The sequence below is a fragment of the Pelodiscus sinensis genome, chromosome 2 (genome assembly GCF_049634645.1).
Source record: "Pelodiscus sinensis isolate JC-2024 chromosome 2, ASM4963464v1, whole genome shotgun sequence".
Lineage (NCBI taxonomy): Eukaryota > Metazoa > Chordata > Testudines > Trionychidae > Pelodiscus > Pelodiscus sinensis.
The window spans coordinates 3,430,603-3,448,928 of NC_134712.1; the positions used below are offsets into that span (position 1 = coordinate 3,430,603).

General features: G+C 49.8%; 2 protein-coding genes across 2 annotated transcripts; both read left to right on the top strand.

Annotated features, from left to right (window-relative positions):
- The first annotated feature begins 701 nt into the window (after positions 1-701).
- Positions 702-8,066, top strand: LOC102459004 (lymphocyte antigen 6E-like). The gene is made up of 3 exons (XM_006125936.4): positions 702-842; positions 5,481-5,600; positions 7,187-8,066. The coding sequence occupies exons 1-3, from the start codon at positions 791-793 to the stop codon at positions 7,393-7,395; spliced, it is 381 nt and encodes a 126-aa protein (XP_006125998.2). The 5' UTR covers positions 702-790; the 3' UTR covers positions 7,396-8,066.
- On the top strand, positions 7,779-9,376 carry LOC142827428 (uncharacterized). Its single transcript, XM_075923073.1, has 3 exons — positions 7,779-7,820; positions 8,173-8,649; positions 8,711-9,376. Exons 1-3 carry the CDS (start codon positions 7,779-7,781, stop codon positions 9,176-9,178), a joined length of 987 nt encoding a protein of 328 aa, XP_075779188.1. The 3' UTR covers positions 9,179-9,376.
- The last annotated feature ends 8,950 nt before the right edge of the window (positions 9,377-18,326 follow it).

Genomic DNA, 18,326 nt, shown 5'->3' on the forward strand with positions numbered 1-18,326 from the left:
ATTCTCTGCATCTTGGGGTCTTTAAACCATCATTTGAGGACTTCAATATCTGACATATAGGTGGGAGGATTATTCTAGGAGTGGGTGGGTGAGATTCTGTGGCCTGCATTGTGCACGGGGTCAGACTAGATAATCATGGTGGTCCCTTCTGACCTTAAAGTCTATGAATCTATTTAAAATAATGCCTTTGTTTCAGTGCATTCAATATGTAGTAATCCGGAATGATTACTTTATGGAGGTTTAAGAGGGCATTTAAAATATAAACTCTGCTTAGAAATACTGATGAAGCAAATGTAAAACAGAGATGGGCTGCATCATGTATTCCATGCTATTTAACGCTGCATTCGGCGGAACAGCTGACTTCCCCTTCGTTTTTGCACATAAATCTGACAAACTTGAGGGTATATCAAAAAACCTGTGATGGACATTTTTTTTATTCCCAAATGTAGGGCTTTTAATGAGGTACCTTCCTCATGCTCAGTCTTCCCAGTCTGGCATGCAGGAGAAAACACGCGCCATTCTCTTTCGAAAGACATTTCGGAAGCGTGGTTTTTTTTTTTCAAATGTCATTTGCTATACTTGGACTCAGGGATATGGCTGGAAAGAGTGAGTAAAGAGGGACGGAAGAGAGGAGGGAGGCAGTGGGGAGGGGGCGGGGCCTGGGCAGAGCAGAGATGGAGAATGGGCGGAGCCATGGGCTGGCGAGTTGGCTTCCCCAAGCTCATGTGCAGGACTATAAAAACTGCCCAGATGCAGCCGTGCTTATGCAGTCTGCAGAGACGGAGAGAAGATGAAGGCTTTCCTTTTCACCCTACTGGCTGTGGCCCTGGGCATGGAGCAAGGTAAGATCATCAAAATTTGTCTTTGCTAGTCAAAGAACGCGCCGATGAAAGAGAAATAGTTTAGAAATGGCGGGGGCAAGGGGTGTTTTTCCAGTGTCAGTGGTAAAGAATCTACCGTTAACAGTGCCCCAAGACGTGCCATATTTCTTGCGGTGGGGTCCTCCTCTATCCCAAGATGCACCCTGTGTCTCTCCCTGTGCCGAACCAAGCCATGACACAGTACCTTGTACAATTTACTAAGCTAAACAAGAAGTGCATGGAGGATAGACCAGCTTTATTACAGCTGCTGAAGAGCAGGTGTGTTGCACAGCTAACGGTGGGGCACGTTCACGGGGACAGCTGGTTCTGCTCCCGCTCTGCCGGATCTCATCGGCTTTGAAATGCAAAAGCCCTGGTCCAGCAAACCACAGCCTTTGTGAGATGTTGGCTGCGTGTGAGTCAACCTGGGGCAGGTGCCAGGACTGCTGACATGTGAAGGTTTCTCAGCTTGGCGTGTTTGGGGAATGAGAACTAGGCAGGGATGAGTCTGATCAATGCCTGTTAGAGGAAACCTTACAGGGGAACAGGGCACCACGTTTATAGGTTACAGCCTCTCTGCAGCAACCTGTGAAGAAGATGCTGTGGCGGTAGGTAACCTACAAGAGTTGCTGTTGAAAAGCACATCGGCAACGAAAATTGTCTGACCAGTTTCTACAGCTGTTATCGGTGACCCCTGGGGTTACTATTTCGGCAATCAGGAAAAAAAAACAACCCCACCTTTGTTCCTATTTTTCCCAGTTGCTAGGGACATTTCCTAGTTTCCAGTTTCCTCTGTTCTATTGTGTCACTTCACGTCTCCGGGGGAGAGAAAGCACATTAAAAAGGAAGCAAAATGTCATTCTAAGCCAAGGCTATGCCTACACTATTCTGAAATAGATCATTTCGAATTAGCACGTCTACACTGCAAAGGAGCCTCAAAGGGTATGTCTACACTGCCACCCTAGTTCGAACTAGGGTGGCTAATGTAGGCATTCGAAGTTGCAAATGAAGCCCGGGTTTAAATATCCCGGGCTTCATTTGCATCTTGCTGGGCACCGCCATTTTTAAATCCCCCTTAGTGTGGACTCCGTGCCCGCGGCTATACACGGCACGGAGTAGGTAGTTCGAATTAGGCTCTCTAATTCGAACTACCGGTACACCTCGTTCCACGAGGAGGCAGTGTAGACATACCCTTAGTTATTTCGGAATAACAGCCGTTATTCCGAAATAACTTTGCTGTGTAGACACACTCCAGATTTTGATAGATTAGATTCAGGTGCAGGGATGAGACCAGACTTACATTTTAACTCTCTTTTCAAAACGGACTCCGGGCTCGTCCGGAGAGAGAGCTGCACTGCTTTTTTTGAAGGTGTGAATTTCAGGCAATGTATTTAAACTGCCGCAAACCCTCACGTGGCTGCTTTCACGTTGGTATTAGAGAGGTTTGTGGCAACGTCAGCTGAGAACAGCTTTAAACTAACCCGAAATAAAGGCTCTCTTCAACCAAAATAAAAGTGTCCACACAGTGGTTTGCAGTGGCTTGTCTAATTTGGTTTGAAACCAGTTTAAGTTAAGCTGGGGAAGTTTTCTCATACTGCCAAGCCGTGAAGAATTGAGTTGAAAGAGGCTCCTTAAAGTTCAAGCTAACACACTAAGAATGTCCTAGACGTGTACTGTTAGCTTCCATGGGCAAAACCCAGTTCTTCAGAGGCGCTTGAGTGGAAGGGGAAAAAAGAGGGGACCCTCTTTTTCTGTTATAAATTTTGAGGGTCCCCCATTTTTTCTCCACTCAAGCTCATCTGAAGAAGTGGGTTGGGCCCACAAAAGCACATGCTACTATATATTGTGGCTAGTCTCTAGGGCTGTGTCTACACTGCAGCACTATCCTGTATTTTCACAGCAAGCCTGGGACTTCGAAATGTCACGGGCGTGCTATTCCGACATCCCGGTAACCCTCATTCCACGAGGAGCAAGGCACATTTTGGAATAACGGGTTGTTTCGAAATTTGGCGCTGGGTAGAAAGTACGACGTAAGCTATTTCGAAATGCGATCAAAGTAAGATACACAATTTGCAAAGGTCAAATTGTGTCGCTTCTTTCGACCTCCGGTGCAGTGTAGTCGCACCCTAAGGTGCCACAGGACTGCTCGTTGCTTTTACAGGTACAGACTCACACGGCCTCCCCTCTGAGACTTTTAAGACTGCCCTGTTCATTGTCGCAGGTACAACAAAGGATGGAGCATCCTTTTTGGGTGGGGTCACTGCCACATGCTGGCAAACATTTAGACAGCATCTGACCATTCTTCACCCTCAGCCCTACCCCAGATCTGATGAGAAACAGTCTACAGGCAATGGCCTCCCAAATTGCTCTCAATCACCTTAGATTCTTGTCCAGAAATCAGGAGCTGTTCAGTCTTCTGGGATGCCGAGCAGGAAGCAGCCAGGCAATGTCACTTAGTAGGCAGCTCTTAACCAAGTCCAATGTCTCTTTCAGCAGGCACCCCGCAACTCCAGTTAGGTCTTCTTTTCTGCAGATGGACTTGTTCCAGCCAGCACCTGGAACGTCTCTTTGACATTGTCGCTATCAACACCTTTCCTAAGGAACTCCCTTCAGCTCTTTAATCACAGATCTGATTCGGAGCGGGCGGGGGGAGAGCTGTAGGAGGAGTTGCTCCTGTCCTACTTGCTTTGCAGACGCTTTGCAGACGAAGCATGCCTCTCCCCCACCCCCATCCCTCGGAGAACAGCGCTAGTTTATTTTCTACAAGGAAATAAAATTGATCTGCAAAGAGCTGGGGAGTAAAGACCTTTTCTGAGCTCTGCTGTCTGCAGACTGGGGAGAGCAGGCAGAGAAAGTCAGAGGAGAGTCCTGCTGAGACGCAGATATTATTGGCTTGGGTAAGGCAAGGAAGAACCTGGAGGAGGTAGGGTTGAGGGAAACTCCTTAAGTTAATTGCTAAAAATATTTGCAAACAATAACTAGCTTTTTTCCTTCTACAGGTTGAACGTCTCTAGTCCGGCACTCTCTGGTCCTGATCGGGCATGAGTTTAGTTAGCTGGATGTCCACTTATCATGGGTGTGGTCAAGTTTTCTGCAATCCCATAACGGTTGTTGACGGCCACCAGTCCTGGCTCTCAGTGTTCTGTGCTGTTATTTAGTTGTTATGGACCCTTAAATGTCTTCTAAGAGCCCATCGTGTAGCACAGTGGTCCTCAACCTTTCGGGGCTGCCAGGCGTCTGGGGGTGGGGCCGGTCATGCGCCGTGCAACCAGGGCTGGCGTCGCGCATGTGCTATGTGTGACATAGTGGGGGGTACCTTGCTGGTGGCTATGCTGGACAGTGGGTTGTGAGTGACCTCCACTGGCTGCTGGCTGTAGCACGGCCCAGCAGGGCAGGGGATGAGTCATTATGCAAAGGGGGGCTCCAAATCTGTCCAACCAGCTACCCCCAATGGAGAGAAACAAAGGAAGGTGGAATCCCACTCCTGACACCAGTGTGACGGCGCGTTGGGGTTTTCCCATCTCCTGCACCCCCGTAATGGCACAGACAGACTCCACCAGCCAGTAGAATAGAGGGAGTTTATTGCTTCTCCAGGATACAGCACAGCACAGATGTCATCTGGTTATAGGAACTGGGGCTAAGAGGCCTCAGTGCCCTCCCTTGAGATGGGGGGTGGCTGGGCCCTACAATCCCAGCCCCCTCCCTAGCTCCTTCTCCCCTGCTTCCCAGACCGAAACTAACTCTCTTCCAGCTCTGCCCCCCCAGCCAGGGGCGGCTTTCCACCTTCCTTTGTTTCTCCCGCTGGGGGGTAGCTGGTCAGACAGGTTTGGAGCCCCCTTTGCATAATGACTCATCTCCTGCCCTGCTGGGCCGTGCTACCGACAGCAGCCAGTGGAGGTCACCTGCAGCCCCTCTGCCCAGCATAGCCCTCAGCAAGGTACCCCCCACTATGTCACACCATGTGCCTGGGGCAGGGGCCACCCATGCACCGTGTGCCCGGGGTAGGGGCCGCCCATGGAGGGCCAGCACCGCGCATGAGCCGGGGGGGGGCAGCCCAGCTGATTCGGCAGGTGCACATAAATGCCCCGGCGGGCGCCGTGGCACCTGTGGGTACTGCGTTGGGGACCACTGGTCTAGCAGCACCCTGAAGACTAACAAAACATGTAGATAGTATCATGAGCTTTCATGGGTTGTTTTGTTAATTTTCAAGGTGCTGCTAGACTATTAGTTGGTTTTTACGTTTGTCCAGTTACAGACTAACTCGGCTACCCCTCTGAAGCTTCTAAGAGCCCAGCGAGCAGGGGAAGTGTTGGTAATGCCGCTACGCAATATTGACCTCCGTTGGTTCGGCAAATTTTCTCAGCCCTGGTCAAGTCCTGAGGGTGCCGGACTAGGTTCAGCCTGTAGCTGAAATTGTTCCTAGAACTCTCAGACCAGCTAGATCAAAATTAAAATTCCAGGGGCCTTCAGCTTCACAGAGAAAATGTTTGCTTAGTTTTGCCTCCCCTGTGCCCTGCCTTTTTTCTTTCCCTTTGCCAAACATGGGAACCTTTGGGATGCGCCCTTCAGAAGAGGAGGTTTCCCCAAGTGGCTAAGCTGGGCTGTGCGTTCCTTTTGCAGTGGCCTCTTTGTCTTGCTTCACATGCTCTGAGGAGTCGTCCAACCTCAAGTGTCTTACACCAACGCAGTGTGGCGACTCGGACAAATACTGTCTCACCATCTACGCGACGGGAGGCATTGGTGAGTACCTACAAATATCTTTGTGAGGTTTTCCTAAGTCTCTCCCTGCCCTGAGGATGGTCTTTTGTTTGTTTGGCTGTTTCACGGGACTCTGGACATGATGTTCCCATACAGGCTGACAAGAGATGGGTGTTGTGACGCTGTTGCGGTGCTGGGTGTTGCAAGGAGAGGAATAGCAACTGGAATCACAAGGCCAGGAGCTGCTTACCAGATAGACTGGTTGGGTTGGAGGCCTGGGGCAGACCTGGGGGTTACAATGGATGAAAAGCTGGGTCTGAGTCAACAGGGCGCCCTTGAAGCCAAGAAGACTAATGACATATTAGGTGCATTAGGAGGAGCATTGCCAGCAGATCCTGAGAAGTGATTATTCCCCTTTATTTGGCTCAGGGGAGGCCACATCTGGAGTATTGTGTCCAGTTCTGGGCACGCTACAGAAAGGATGTGGATGCATTGGAGAGGGTCCAGCGGAGGGCAACCAACATGAGGAGGGGGCTGGAGCACATGACCTACGAGGAGAGGCTGAGGGATTTGGGCTTGTTTAGTCTGCAGAAGCGAAGAGTGTGTGGGGGGGAGGGAGGGTTGACAGCAGCCTTCAACTACCTGAAAGGAAGCTCCAAAGAGGATGGAGAGATAGGAGGCAGATGACAAGGAACAAACCACTCAAGTTGCAGTGAGGAAGGCGAGGGTGTCTGATGTGTAAGGTGGGGGAAGGCTCAGCCTTCCCAAACCACCAGCCTGGCACTGTTGATGCTCCGCCCCCCAGAAACCCTGCTGGAGGCATTTTGGGGGTGGAGGATTGGTGCCCCCAGCGCCCATCCTCCTGGTGCTGGAGAGGCTGGACTGCACCATGTGGGTGCGCCCTCCTCCCTTCCCCGGTGCTCCAGGGCTAGAGAGCTGGGCTGTGCCACATGGCATGTCCTCCTCCCTCCCCTGGTGCTCCGGGACTGGAGAGACCAGGTTGGGCAGTGTGGCGTGGCCTCCTCTGGGCCTGGGCCACGTGGTGTGGCCTCCATGGGGCTGAGCCACGTGGCGTGGCCTCTTCTGAGCCTGGACCACGTGGTGTGGCCTCCTCAGGGCCTCGACCACATGACGTGGCCTCCTATTAGGCTGAGGAGGCTGGGGTGAGCATGCGGCCACCCACTTTCCTCCCCTGTGATTGAAAGGGGGGAGCACGCAAGTGGCACGTCATCCCGCCTCCCTGTGTGGGGGCAGGACAGGGATGGGGCCTCAGTGGAAGGCCAGGGCTGGAGGTGGGGCTGGGGACTTGGTGGGATATTAGGAAAAACTATTTCCTGAGGAGGGTGGGGAAGCTCTGGGATGGGTTCCCTAGGGAGGGGTGGAATCTCCATCCCTAGAGATGTTTAAGTCCCGGCTTGACAAAGCCCTGGCTGGGATGATCGAGTTGGGGTTGGTCCTGCTTTGGCCAGGGGGCTGGACTCGATGACTCCTGAGGTCCCTTCCAGCCCTGGGATTCTGTGATCCTCATTAGCCCTCCTCCACAACCGCTCTCTCCTCTGCCCAGGGCTGCTGGAACGTTGGGGGCTCTTCCATGACAATTCTCATCTCGGTTTTCTCCCCCCGTTCAGGCGATAACAAGGGACAGCGCATCAGCAAGAAATGCTCTTCGGTGTGTCCCCAAACGAACTTGAACATCGGCATAGCAGCTCTGTCTACCTCCTGCTGTGAAACTTTCTTGTGCAACTTCAGCGGGGCCAGCAGCGTGAGAGCCAGCTACGCGGTGATGGTCACGGGGATCCTGGCCAGCCTCCTCTGCGTCCTCAGAACGGGGCTGTGAGGGGGCCAGAAAAAAACTGGGCCTCCCAAAGAACCTCTTCCCCGAGGGACACCCAAAGCCCTCTGGGCAAAGTTGCCATCTGGGCTAACACAGCCCGGTCTCTTGTGTGTCGTTTCAGATCCCTCTGCTAATCGCTTCTCTCTCATTTTCTGGGCTGTGGTTCTTTCTCAGAGGGACGGGAGCTGTACCCTGGGGGTAACCGCACTGCCCTACCTCACCGGGGGTGGTGGTGAAGGGAAACACATGGAAGATATTAGAGTGTTGGAGGCTAGATACACACCTAAGATTTTAATTTCTCTATTTAATTAATAACCCGCCTCCCCCTTTGTGATTCACCTCCCCATGCTGAGTGTTGATGAGCTCAGCAGAAAGATGCTGCCTGGATGGATGCGCCAACTCAAGGGAAAGGCCCCATATGGCCTAAAGTACTAACCTTGTTACAATTACTTGTTCCACCCTCTGCCACAGCCCGCGTCCTTCCCCTCCTCTTTCCCCGGCACAGTGTCTCCTCACAATCTCTCCTCACAGTCTCTCCTCACATTCTCACCTCAGTCTTTCCTTACAGTCTTTCCTCACATTCTCACCTCACAATCTCTCCTCACAGTCGTCTCTCCTCACAATCTCACCTCACAGTCTCTCCTCACATTCTCACCTCAGTCTTTCCTTACAGTCTTTCCTCACATTCTCACCTCACAATCTCTCCTCACAGTCGTCTCTCCTCACAATCTCACCTCACAGTCTCTCCTCACAGTCTCATCTCACAGTCTCTCCTCACAGTCTCTCCTCACATTTTTACCTTACAGTCTCTCCTCACAGTCACTCCTCAGTCTCATCTCACAGTCTCATCTCACAGTCTCTCCTCACATTTTTACCTCACAGTCTCTCCTCACAGTCGCTCCTCAGTCTCATCTCACAGTCTCATCTCACAGTCTCTCCTCACATTTTTACCTCACAGTCTCTCCTCACAGTCACTCCTCAGTCTCATCTCACAGTCTCATCTCACAGTCTCTCCTCACATTTTTACCTTACAGTCTCTCCTCACAGTCACTCCTCAGTCTCATCTCACAGTCTCATCTCACAGTCTCTCCTCACATTTTTACCTTACAGTCTCTCCTCACAGTCACTCCTCAGTCTCATCTCACAGTCTCATCTCACAGTCTCTCCTCACATTTTTACCTTACAGTCTCTCCTCACAGTCTCATCTCACAGTCTCTCCTCACAGTCTCTCCTCACATTTTTACCTTACAGTCTCTCCTCACAGTCTCTCCTCAGACTCTCCTCACAGTCTCTCCTCAGTCTCTCCTCACAGTCTCATCTCACAGTCTCTCCTCACAGTCTCTCCTCAGTCTCTCCTCACAGTCTCATCTCACAGTCTCTCCTCACAGTCTCACCACTGGCAGCATCTGAGCCTTCTCCTCCAGAACAGTTTCTCTTCACTCACCAGAACAGTTTCTCCACCTACACCCAGGTCTGGCCCCTGACACCTCCTCTCATAGTAGCTCCATGGGCAGCGGGTACGCTAAGCGGGGGAAGGCTCAGCCTTCCCAAACTGCCAGCTGGGGCCCACGCACACTACCGCCAGAATGCTGCCCCCAATGCCAGCCCGCCCCAGTGCTCTGGGGCTGGGGAGGCTGAGGCATGTGCGTCCACTCCCCTCCTCCGCTCCCCATGCTGGGGGGGAGGCAGGGAGGTGGCTTGGCTCCCGTGGGGAGCAGGGCCTCACCGGAAGGGCTGGGGCTGGGGGCTTGTATCCCCCATCCCTACCATTGCCATCGGCCCATGAGTAGCCCTGACGAGCGAGTGAGGGAACTAATGCCCATGCTGGATTTCACCCATCTATACTTGGTTCCCATTGCTTGTTTCGGACATTGCCCCATATAAGCATTTGCTGGTTTGTAACGCTCCCCTCTGTGAACGCCCATTTTGATACCGTTTGTAGGACAAACGCTGGACAAAATAAAGTGCTGATTTTATTCTGTCACGAACGTGTCAGTGGCGGTAGCGCTGGAATAAAACAGGCGGGAACAAAAAGATTGCGGGTCTAAGTCAGTGCACTGCATTTAAGCCTGGGAGGCGTCAATATTTATAGATCACTGTGCGTAAACCCCTATTTCACCCTATATGAGTGGTTCTCAACTCGTTTCAGTCCACGGACCACCAGGCTAATCAAAAAATTTTCGTGGACCACCTCCTTTTTGAGAAAAGATAAAAAAGAGCAGACAGCGAACATTTTGGTTTGAAATTTATTTCTTACTAACAGATTTTTGGTTCCTGCCCACCCCGTGTGACTTTGGATAATGTTCCTGTGGACCACCAAAAAAGTCACCGTGGACCACCAGTGGTCCGTGGACCACCAGTTGAGAACCACAGCCCTACATACACAGCCTGACAGAAATGATTTTCATAGATAATAATGGACATCAGGGAGACCAAACACGGAAAATGATGCCTTGCTAGGTCTACACTATCGGGGGTTTTTCGGAAAAGGTTACACAAATTGCACTCCGCAATTTGTGTAGCTTTTTCCGATTGCTTTTCTGGAAGAGGTTTTTCTGCCATTTGGCCCCATCTAGACGGGGTCAAAGGGCAGAAAACCTTCCTCTTTTGGAGGAACCCTTATTCCTCATGAAACAAGGAATACAGGGCTCCCCGAAAGAACATGTCTGCTCTTCCATGAAAAAAAGTGGAAGAGCAAACGTGTTCCCTGGATGCAGTGGGGGGTTTTCCGGGATATCTCTGGTATCCCGGAAAATCCCCGCAGAGTAGACATAGCCCCATAGAACTTAATTTTTGAATGAGGGCTATCGACGTTGTCTCTCTTGTCATGGGGTTTTGACAGTTTGCGTTCTAATGGCGATGAATCTTTCATTTCCTGAATCTCAGCATCTCCTATCCTGAAATAATTGTTCTCTGAACCCACCCCGTGACCTGACCCTCTCCCTGCAATTCCTGCAGCGGTGAACATATAAAATAGGGGGAAATGCTTAAAAATAATCATTGATGTTATGCATCAAAATTAAAAAAAACTAGAAGTCTTACCAGGCATTGCCAGGACGGGGTGGGGAAGGGTGTTGGGGGGTGCAGGCATCAGGGCACGTCCCTCTGGCTCATGTCTCCCCGTGTCCTCACTCCACCTGCTGGCCTCTCTCTTGCTGGTGTGGCTGCCCCCAGTGGTCATGCTGCAGAATAACTCTCCCCTGTGGGCTCGCTGCCTCCAGTGGCCACTCTCAGTATCACATCCCTCCTCTCCATGCCCCTCCCTTTCCATGTTATGGAAAACAGTCCCATTCCCAGCACTTCCCATTTTCTTGGCATAATCAAACCCTCACCTGGCTTTACGTTAGGAGAAGAGGAAGCTGCCTACCAAATCTGGTGGCCCTAGCTCTTATTGCTTAGGAGGAGTTCTTGAACAAACAAACTTACAGACACGCAGACAGACTCACAGACAGAGACAAATCTCTAAAGTATATATAGAGAGAAAATAAAAATCAACTCTTCTGCACCCGGATAAAGGCTTGGGCATGGAAACTTGCTTCTTTATCCCCCGGAAACACCCACGCTATTTATATTGAAGCTATTTTTAATTAGTTCCCTGTTGACTTATCCTGGATTCAGCTAGCCCCTTCTGTGAATGAGCTGAGGTGGCTCTATTTTAAAGAGCTTTTTTCCCATTATACACCCTACGTATATTCTTATACCAATATTGAAATACTGCATTTTGGCTATATTTAATCCCCAAAAGATCTTTGAGGTTGAGGGCCTGTATTCCTTCATCTGAGTGCTTAAAGAAACACGAGAGTTCCATGGTATCTGCTGTTGGAACATCCCTTTCCTTGGCGTGCTTCCGGGGGATGGAGGGGTTGGTTTCAACGCCCAGGCCTGTATTCGGGTGTGGAAGAGTGGTGCAAACCAAAGCCGGGGCAACCAACCAACTCCCCAGTTCCTCACTCCAGGGGTTCAGGAGACTGGTTGGGACATAATATGGGCCACAGCCTGCAGGACTCTAGGACTATGTCTACACTGGTGGATTCTTGCACAAGAACATCTTGCGCAAGAGTTCCTACACAAGAACTCTTGCACAAGAACACGTCCAAACGGCCATGTGCTTTTGTGCAAGAGCGTCCATGGCAGTGTGGACACTCTCTTGTGCAAGAAAACTCTGATGAACATTTTAGCCATAGGGCTTTCTTGCATGAGAATCCCCTGCAGTGCATCCATACTGCCGTCTTGCGCAAGAGCTCCTGTGCAAGAGCGCTTACACCTGTTAGAAAAGAGCGTAGCTCTTGCACAAGACGCCCTCTCTTCCGACGCGGTACTGTAAATCTTGTGCAAGAGTGGGCGGGCAGTGTGGATGCTCTGCGGAAGAACGGCCATTCTTGATCAAGAACCCTCCAGTGTAGACATAGCCAAGGAGGACCAAGCTGCCAGGGGATGGAGGGGAGGCCAAGGGTTATGTTGCAGCAATTGGGCCCATGAATATTACCCTGACTGTGAGTTCACTGTGAAAAGTGAGTGTAAATTCATCAAATGTCACAATAATCTATAATAATAAGTGTGGAAAGGGACAGGGGTAAGAAAACCAGGACAAGATCCTGGATGAGTCTAAACAGAAGGGCTGCGTCTAGACTGGCAAGTTTTTCCACAAAAGCAGCGGCTTTTGCGGAAAAACTTGCCTGCTGTCTACACTGGCCACTTGAATTTCCGCAAGAACATTGACGATCTCATGTAAGATTGTCAGTGTTCTTGCGGTAATGCTACGCTGTGGCAGTTCGGGCAAAAGCCCTCTTGTGCAAATGCTTTTGTGCAAGAGGGCCAGTGTAGACAATGCGGTATTGTTTTGTGCCAAAAAGCCCCGATTGTAAAAATGGTGATTGGGGCTTTCTTGCGCAAAACTGCGTCTAGATTGGCACGGACGCTTTTCCTCAAAAAGTGCTTTTGCGGAAAAGCGTCCGTGCCAATCTAGACGCTCTTTTCCACAAATGCTTTTAACGGAAAAACTTTTCCGTTAAAAGCATTTGTGGAAAATCATGCCAGTCTAGATGTCGCCAAAAGGTCCCACTGATGTATTCCAAGGTTTGTGGGAATTATACTTGTTGAAAACAGAAAGCAGAACCAGACGCGAATGAACCAAGAGAGATGTGTCAGGCAGGAGGCATAATTGTTGGATAAGACAGTGAGCGGGTGGGCTATACTGCTCAGCATCCCCTTCCTGGTCCACTTGGGAGGGAATATGGAAGAACAGATGAAGGTTATTGAAACCGGATGGCTATATGCCCCTCCAGCTCCCGGGCCTTCATCAGCCTCATCCTGAGAAGTGTCCTGACCAAAATGAGGAGCAGGAGTGCAAGACCTCTGGGTTGCATCCGGCCTGTCATGGTCATGAGGGATGGCCCGCAGCCTGAGGTGTAAGGGGTTAACTGTACCTAGCCAGGTAGCAGTCAGCCAATAGAAATGCAGATAAGGATTTCAAACTGAGACAAAGGAATTTTGGGGTTTTCCCTCTGTCTCTGGGCCAGTTTTTCTCTCTAGAGACTGAGGGAGACAGAAGACATGTCTCTCTCCAAGAAAAAGACTCTTCATAATGTATAAGTAGGGTAAAGTCTAGATAAATCCATTAGGTTTTATTGTTTTCTGTTGTGGGATTATAAATCTGATGTCTGTGCTGTTAGAAATGAGTTTTCCTCCCTTTTGTAACTAAGTTTAACCCTAAGTTTATTTTAAGAGGGATAAGGGATCTTTCGGAAAAGGCTTTATTTTCCGAAAGATCCGCGTCTAGACTGGCGCTTTTTTCCAGCAAAGCTCCGTGCCGAAAAAAAGCGGCAGCCATTTTTATGCTAATGAAGCGGGGGAGATTTAAATCCCCACTTCATTAGCAATTGCGATACGTCTAATTTGCATCCGTTTTACGAAATCTAGACATAGCCCTGGATTAAGGGGATAAACAGACTGCAGTTTATATTTTCTCTTTCTTTTTCAAGCTCTTTGGATAAAAGAACTTGGGGTGCCCTGAGGTTGCTTTCCAGTGTCCACCTCTGTTTGTGAGTTCAAAAGCACTAGATGGTGGCAGCGGATTTTTTATCCCCAAAATCTACGTTTTTAGGATTTTGGGGGGAAGTTTTATACCAAAGCCTGGAGGGGGAAGGTTTTGGGGTACTTTTGCAGGCCTGCACTTCTGCATTCATTGTCCGAGTGGGGAATCAGTCTTGACACGGCCCAGCAGGGTTCTATGTGCGGCCCGCCAGACATTTTGTTTTCCTACTGGTATTACTAAAGTGACGCATCTATGAAGCGAGGGGCGCGCTGATTTCACACGACACCGACTGCGAGCTCTGGGCGCTCCTTCTGCAGCCAATCCCAGTGCGACTACGGTTCCGTCGGCACCCCACGCACGTTCTAGGAACGCAAGTGCAGGTAGCAAAACTACCCATTCCCGGGAGACCGTGTTGGTTACGACAATCAGACTGTGTTGGTTACGACAATCGTGTGGTCCACTGAGATGAAGGAGGCTACTCATGTGGCTCCCTCGTTAGCCTCGGTTGCCCATCACTGAACGAGAGAGAAGGACCCAGATGACCTACAAGATGGATACATCCCCCAATCCAGTTGATAAAGTTTTCAATTAATACATTTTAAACAGCTCATGTGTCAAGGAGTACCGAGGGCAAGTGATGGGCACTTCTTTCCACTCAGTGAACATCCACAATGAAACAGATCCATAAATAGCTTCCCCCTTTCTTTAATTCTTCCCATTTCCCCTATTTAAACCCCATCTTCCTCCCTTAGTAATCCCGCTCTCCGGGACGAACCGATCTTCCAAAGAAAAGTTTGTAGACTGGTGTCACTCCCAGTCCCTCTGCACACACATCCCAAGTCTCTTTAACAAGCTTGTTAGCCCTTTCAATCTTTCCCCTGAATCAACTCCTCCCACGCTCTTCCTCTTTTCTCTATTCCTTCCAGTTTATCAACATTGTTTTGGCCCTGAAGTGCTAAAACGTGAATCACAGAATCTTAGAGCTGGAAGAGACCTCAGGAGTCATCAAGTCCAGCCCCCTGCTCAGAGCAGGACCAATCTCAACTCCATCATCCCAGCCAGGACTTTGTCAAGTCAGGACTTAAACACCTCTAGGGATGGAGATTCCACTCCCTCCCTAGGGAATCCATCCCAGTGCTTCCCCACCCTCCTAGGGAAATAGTTTTTCCTAATCACCAACCTAGACCTTCCCCACTGTAACTTGAGACCATTGCTCCTTGTTCTGCCATCTGCCACCACTGAGAACAGCCTCTCTCCATCCTCTTTGGAACCTCCCTTCAGGTAGCTGAAGGCTGCTATCAAATCCCCCCTCACTCTTCTCTTCTGCAGACTAAATAACCCAAATCTCTCAGCCTCTCCTCGTAGGTCTCCAGCCCCCGAATAATTTTTGTTGCCCTCCACTGGACTTTCTCCAAGAGTCCACATCCTTTCTGCAGTGGAGGGCCCAGAACTGGATGCAATACTCCAGGGAATGCTCAGATCACAGAAACATACCGGAATCACCAAACATAATCAGACCAATGGAGCTGTGTCTACCCATAACTCCAGCTAAGAATTAGTTACACGCAACACAACCAGAGCCGCTAACCTCCCACGGCTGGCAGGAGAGAAACGATTTCTAACGTGTTTTCCATTTCTGTTTAAACACCTGACATGAGTCAGCTGATTAAAAGCTTTGGCCTAGAGTGAACCTGCTATTTCTGAACCTGGCAGTGGATGATGCCAACTGAACTTAACTTCCTGTTTTGATTTCTGCCTCTGACTAGGGAGCAATGAAAGTAGAATTTAGTTTGCTATCTGTCTGGAGGCCTGAAGGCTTGGTCTTGGGCTCTCCCAAACATGCCTTCCCTAGATGGAGGGATCTGTACTCATGGGCACGGACTTTCCCTTCCTACCCACAACCTTCATCACTCATCTCCCCGGTCACTGTGTAACCCACACCTCTAGTGTGGGTCACTGTCCCATGGAGGGGCACTTAGTCCTCTTAGGCTACGTCTACACTGCACAGTTATTTCGGAATAAGCTATTCCGGAATAGTTATTCTGCAATAGTTTATTTCGAAATAGCATGTTTACACTGCAGGGAAGCCTCAAAATGAGTCCGAGGCAGGCTTCCCTAATGTAGACGTGCTACCTGGATTTAGAGCCCCGGGATGAATAACTCGGAATGGCCTTCGGGAGGGACTATTTCGAAATAGCAGCAGTGGAGCGTCTACCCACGCCTTACTTTGAAATAGCTATTTCGGAATAGGTGTTACTCTTCGTAGAATGAGGATTACAGAAGTCGGAATAAGCCATCCATTATTTTGAAATGATTTTGAAATAACGGAATTGCTGTGTAGATGCTCGCATCGTTATTTTGGAATAATGGTGAGATCTGACATTCTGGCCGATGGAAACCTGCTTGGGCCACATGCGTTTGTTAAAGGGGCAGCGTTTTTTTTTTGCTCAACAACTTCTTTCCCTCAGCTCTTTGTGCTGTATCCACCACTATTGTGGCTCTTTGTCTGTAATGGGTTTGCCACCCCTCCTGTAGAGGCTCCTACACTGAGCTCCAGAGGTCTCAGGTTCAAATCCACCTGGTGGCAGTTACAACTGCACTGTTTGGCTGTGTCTAGACTGGCCACTTTTTCGGGAAAAGCAGCTGCTTTTCCGGAAAAACTTGCCAGCTGTCTACACTGGCCGCTTGAATTTCCGCAAAAGCACTGACGATCTCATGTAAGATTGTCAGTGTTCTTGCGGAAATACTATGCTGCTCCCGTTTGGGCAAAAGTCTTTTTCCAAAAAACTTTTGCGCAAAAGGGCCAGTGTAGACAGCAGAGATTTGTTTTCCGCAAAAAAGCCCCGATCGCGAAAATGGCAATTGGGGCTTTTTTGCGGAAAAGCGCGACTAGATTGAACACGGACGCTTTTCCGCAGAAAGTGCTTTTGCGGAAAAGCATCCTGCCAATCTAGACGCTCTTTTCTGAAAATGCTTTTAATGGAAAACTTTTCCATTAAAAGCATTTCCGGAAAATCATGCCAGTCTAGATGTAGCCTTTGGGTCTTTCTACTCCTGTGTTTTCCCCTCCAGTCTTGCAGCAAATTTGAACATGTTTGAATGTATCCTCAAGAAATGCCTGACCAAGCAAAATAGCCCAGAAGAGAGCAGCAGACACAAAAGGCGGGAAAATCCTCCCAGAGTTCATCACTGGGCCACAGCTAACCATGAGCATCATCCTGTGGAGAATGAGAGGTGCCTCTCCCTTGAGGCAGACATGGGTACCAGGAGGACAAGCAGCTTTGCCGCCCAGTCTCCAAAGGTCTCTGCTTCATACTCACCAACCCAAAGTACTGTTGGAAAAGAGAAGTCTGAGGGGGAACTTAAACACTGGAATAAATCTATCAGGGATGGTCTAGAGCAGTGTTTCTTAAACTTTTTAAGACTGAGGAACACCAAACAATAATTTTTTTATGAGGAACACCAAGGATTTTTGGTTGAGAAAAAAAAAAGTCGGGAGGAAAGGGCCGGGAGGAAAGTTATCGAGGAAAAAAAAAAGGTTGCCTGCCCCTTTAAGGGTGGCCATTTTGAATTCTATTGTTCTCCGTGGCACACCGTTTAAGAAACACTGGTCTAGACAGTGCTTGGTCCTGCTGTGAGGGCAGGGGGCTGGCCTTGATGACCTCTCAAGGTCCCTTCCTCTTCTAGTGTTCTATGATTCTATGATTCCTATTTTTTGGAGTATGTTTTATTTAATTTAAATTGCTTTCAAGCAGGAGTTGCTTTTCTCAGTGCAGTGCTGGGTTTCTGCTCAGCAGCAAAATCTCCAACGATGACTTTCTTTGCTTTTTAATCTCATCCCCCCAATAGTATCTGCACGGGGCTGTTTTAGGATCCCAACAAAACAGGACAGGCTATGGCGTGCTGGAACAGAGAGCGTCAGCCTGCTGCCTTCTGCCGTGTGTCTGATACCACCCTGAAGACCTGGACGGTTTCCCGACAGACACACCCTTGTGAGGTTTGGTTAATTAATTGATGCTGCTCTTTGCTCCCAGTTTCAAAGCTGGAGCGATTGGGAAAGCAGGGACCTGAGTCACACCAGGCCCACATGTGGCATTGTTAATGAATGGGTGCTGGAAAAACAGCATCAATACGAAATGACCTACAATCCTCACGTGAACTCATGCATGTAGGTGGCAAATATTCAGAGTCATGAATACTCAGCGGGAGAGAGAACTTGAGATCAAGACTTCACAGAGATGATGGAGAGCCACAAGTTGGGCTGGGGTGGGCAACAATTTTTAAAAGGGGGCCACTTTATAAATGTCTGAAGTGGACCCAGGTTGCCCTGGAAGGGGCGGGGCTTGGGCGGAAGGGGAGGGGCTGGGAGAGTTCTCGTGCTCCCTCACCTACAGACCCTGATTGGCCTGGGGGTGTGGAAGAGTGTGAAGTTTTGCCCCCCCTCCCGATGCCTAGAGAGAATCGCCAGCTGTTTCAAAACAGCAGGTGGCTCCCTCTAGGCACTGCAGTGGGAGGAGACTTTATGCTCCGCCCTACCCCCAGGCCAATCAGGGCCTGGGGGCGGGAGGGAGCGCGTGAAGTCTCTTGCCTCCTGCCCCCACCCTGCCAGAGGTGCACAGCAGCTAGAGAGAACCATTGGCTGTTTTAAAACAGCCACCAGTTCCCCTGGCAGGAGGAGAAAGTTTCACATGCTCCCCCATCCCCAGCTCTTGATTGGCCTGGGGGCGGGAGAACGGCAGGGCAGCCACGGGTCAAATCCGGCCCACGGAGGCTCTCATGCCCTCTCCTGAGTTAGTCAGTTATTTGCAAAGTGATAGGGCATGAAAAATGGCTAGTGAAATTTTTGCCTTTACGTGCATTGGCTTCGAGACCTTGGGACCATGAGTCCATCTCAAAGAAG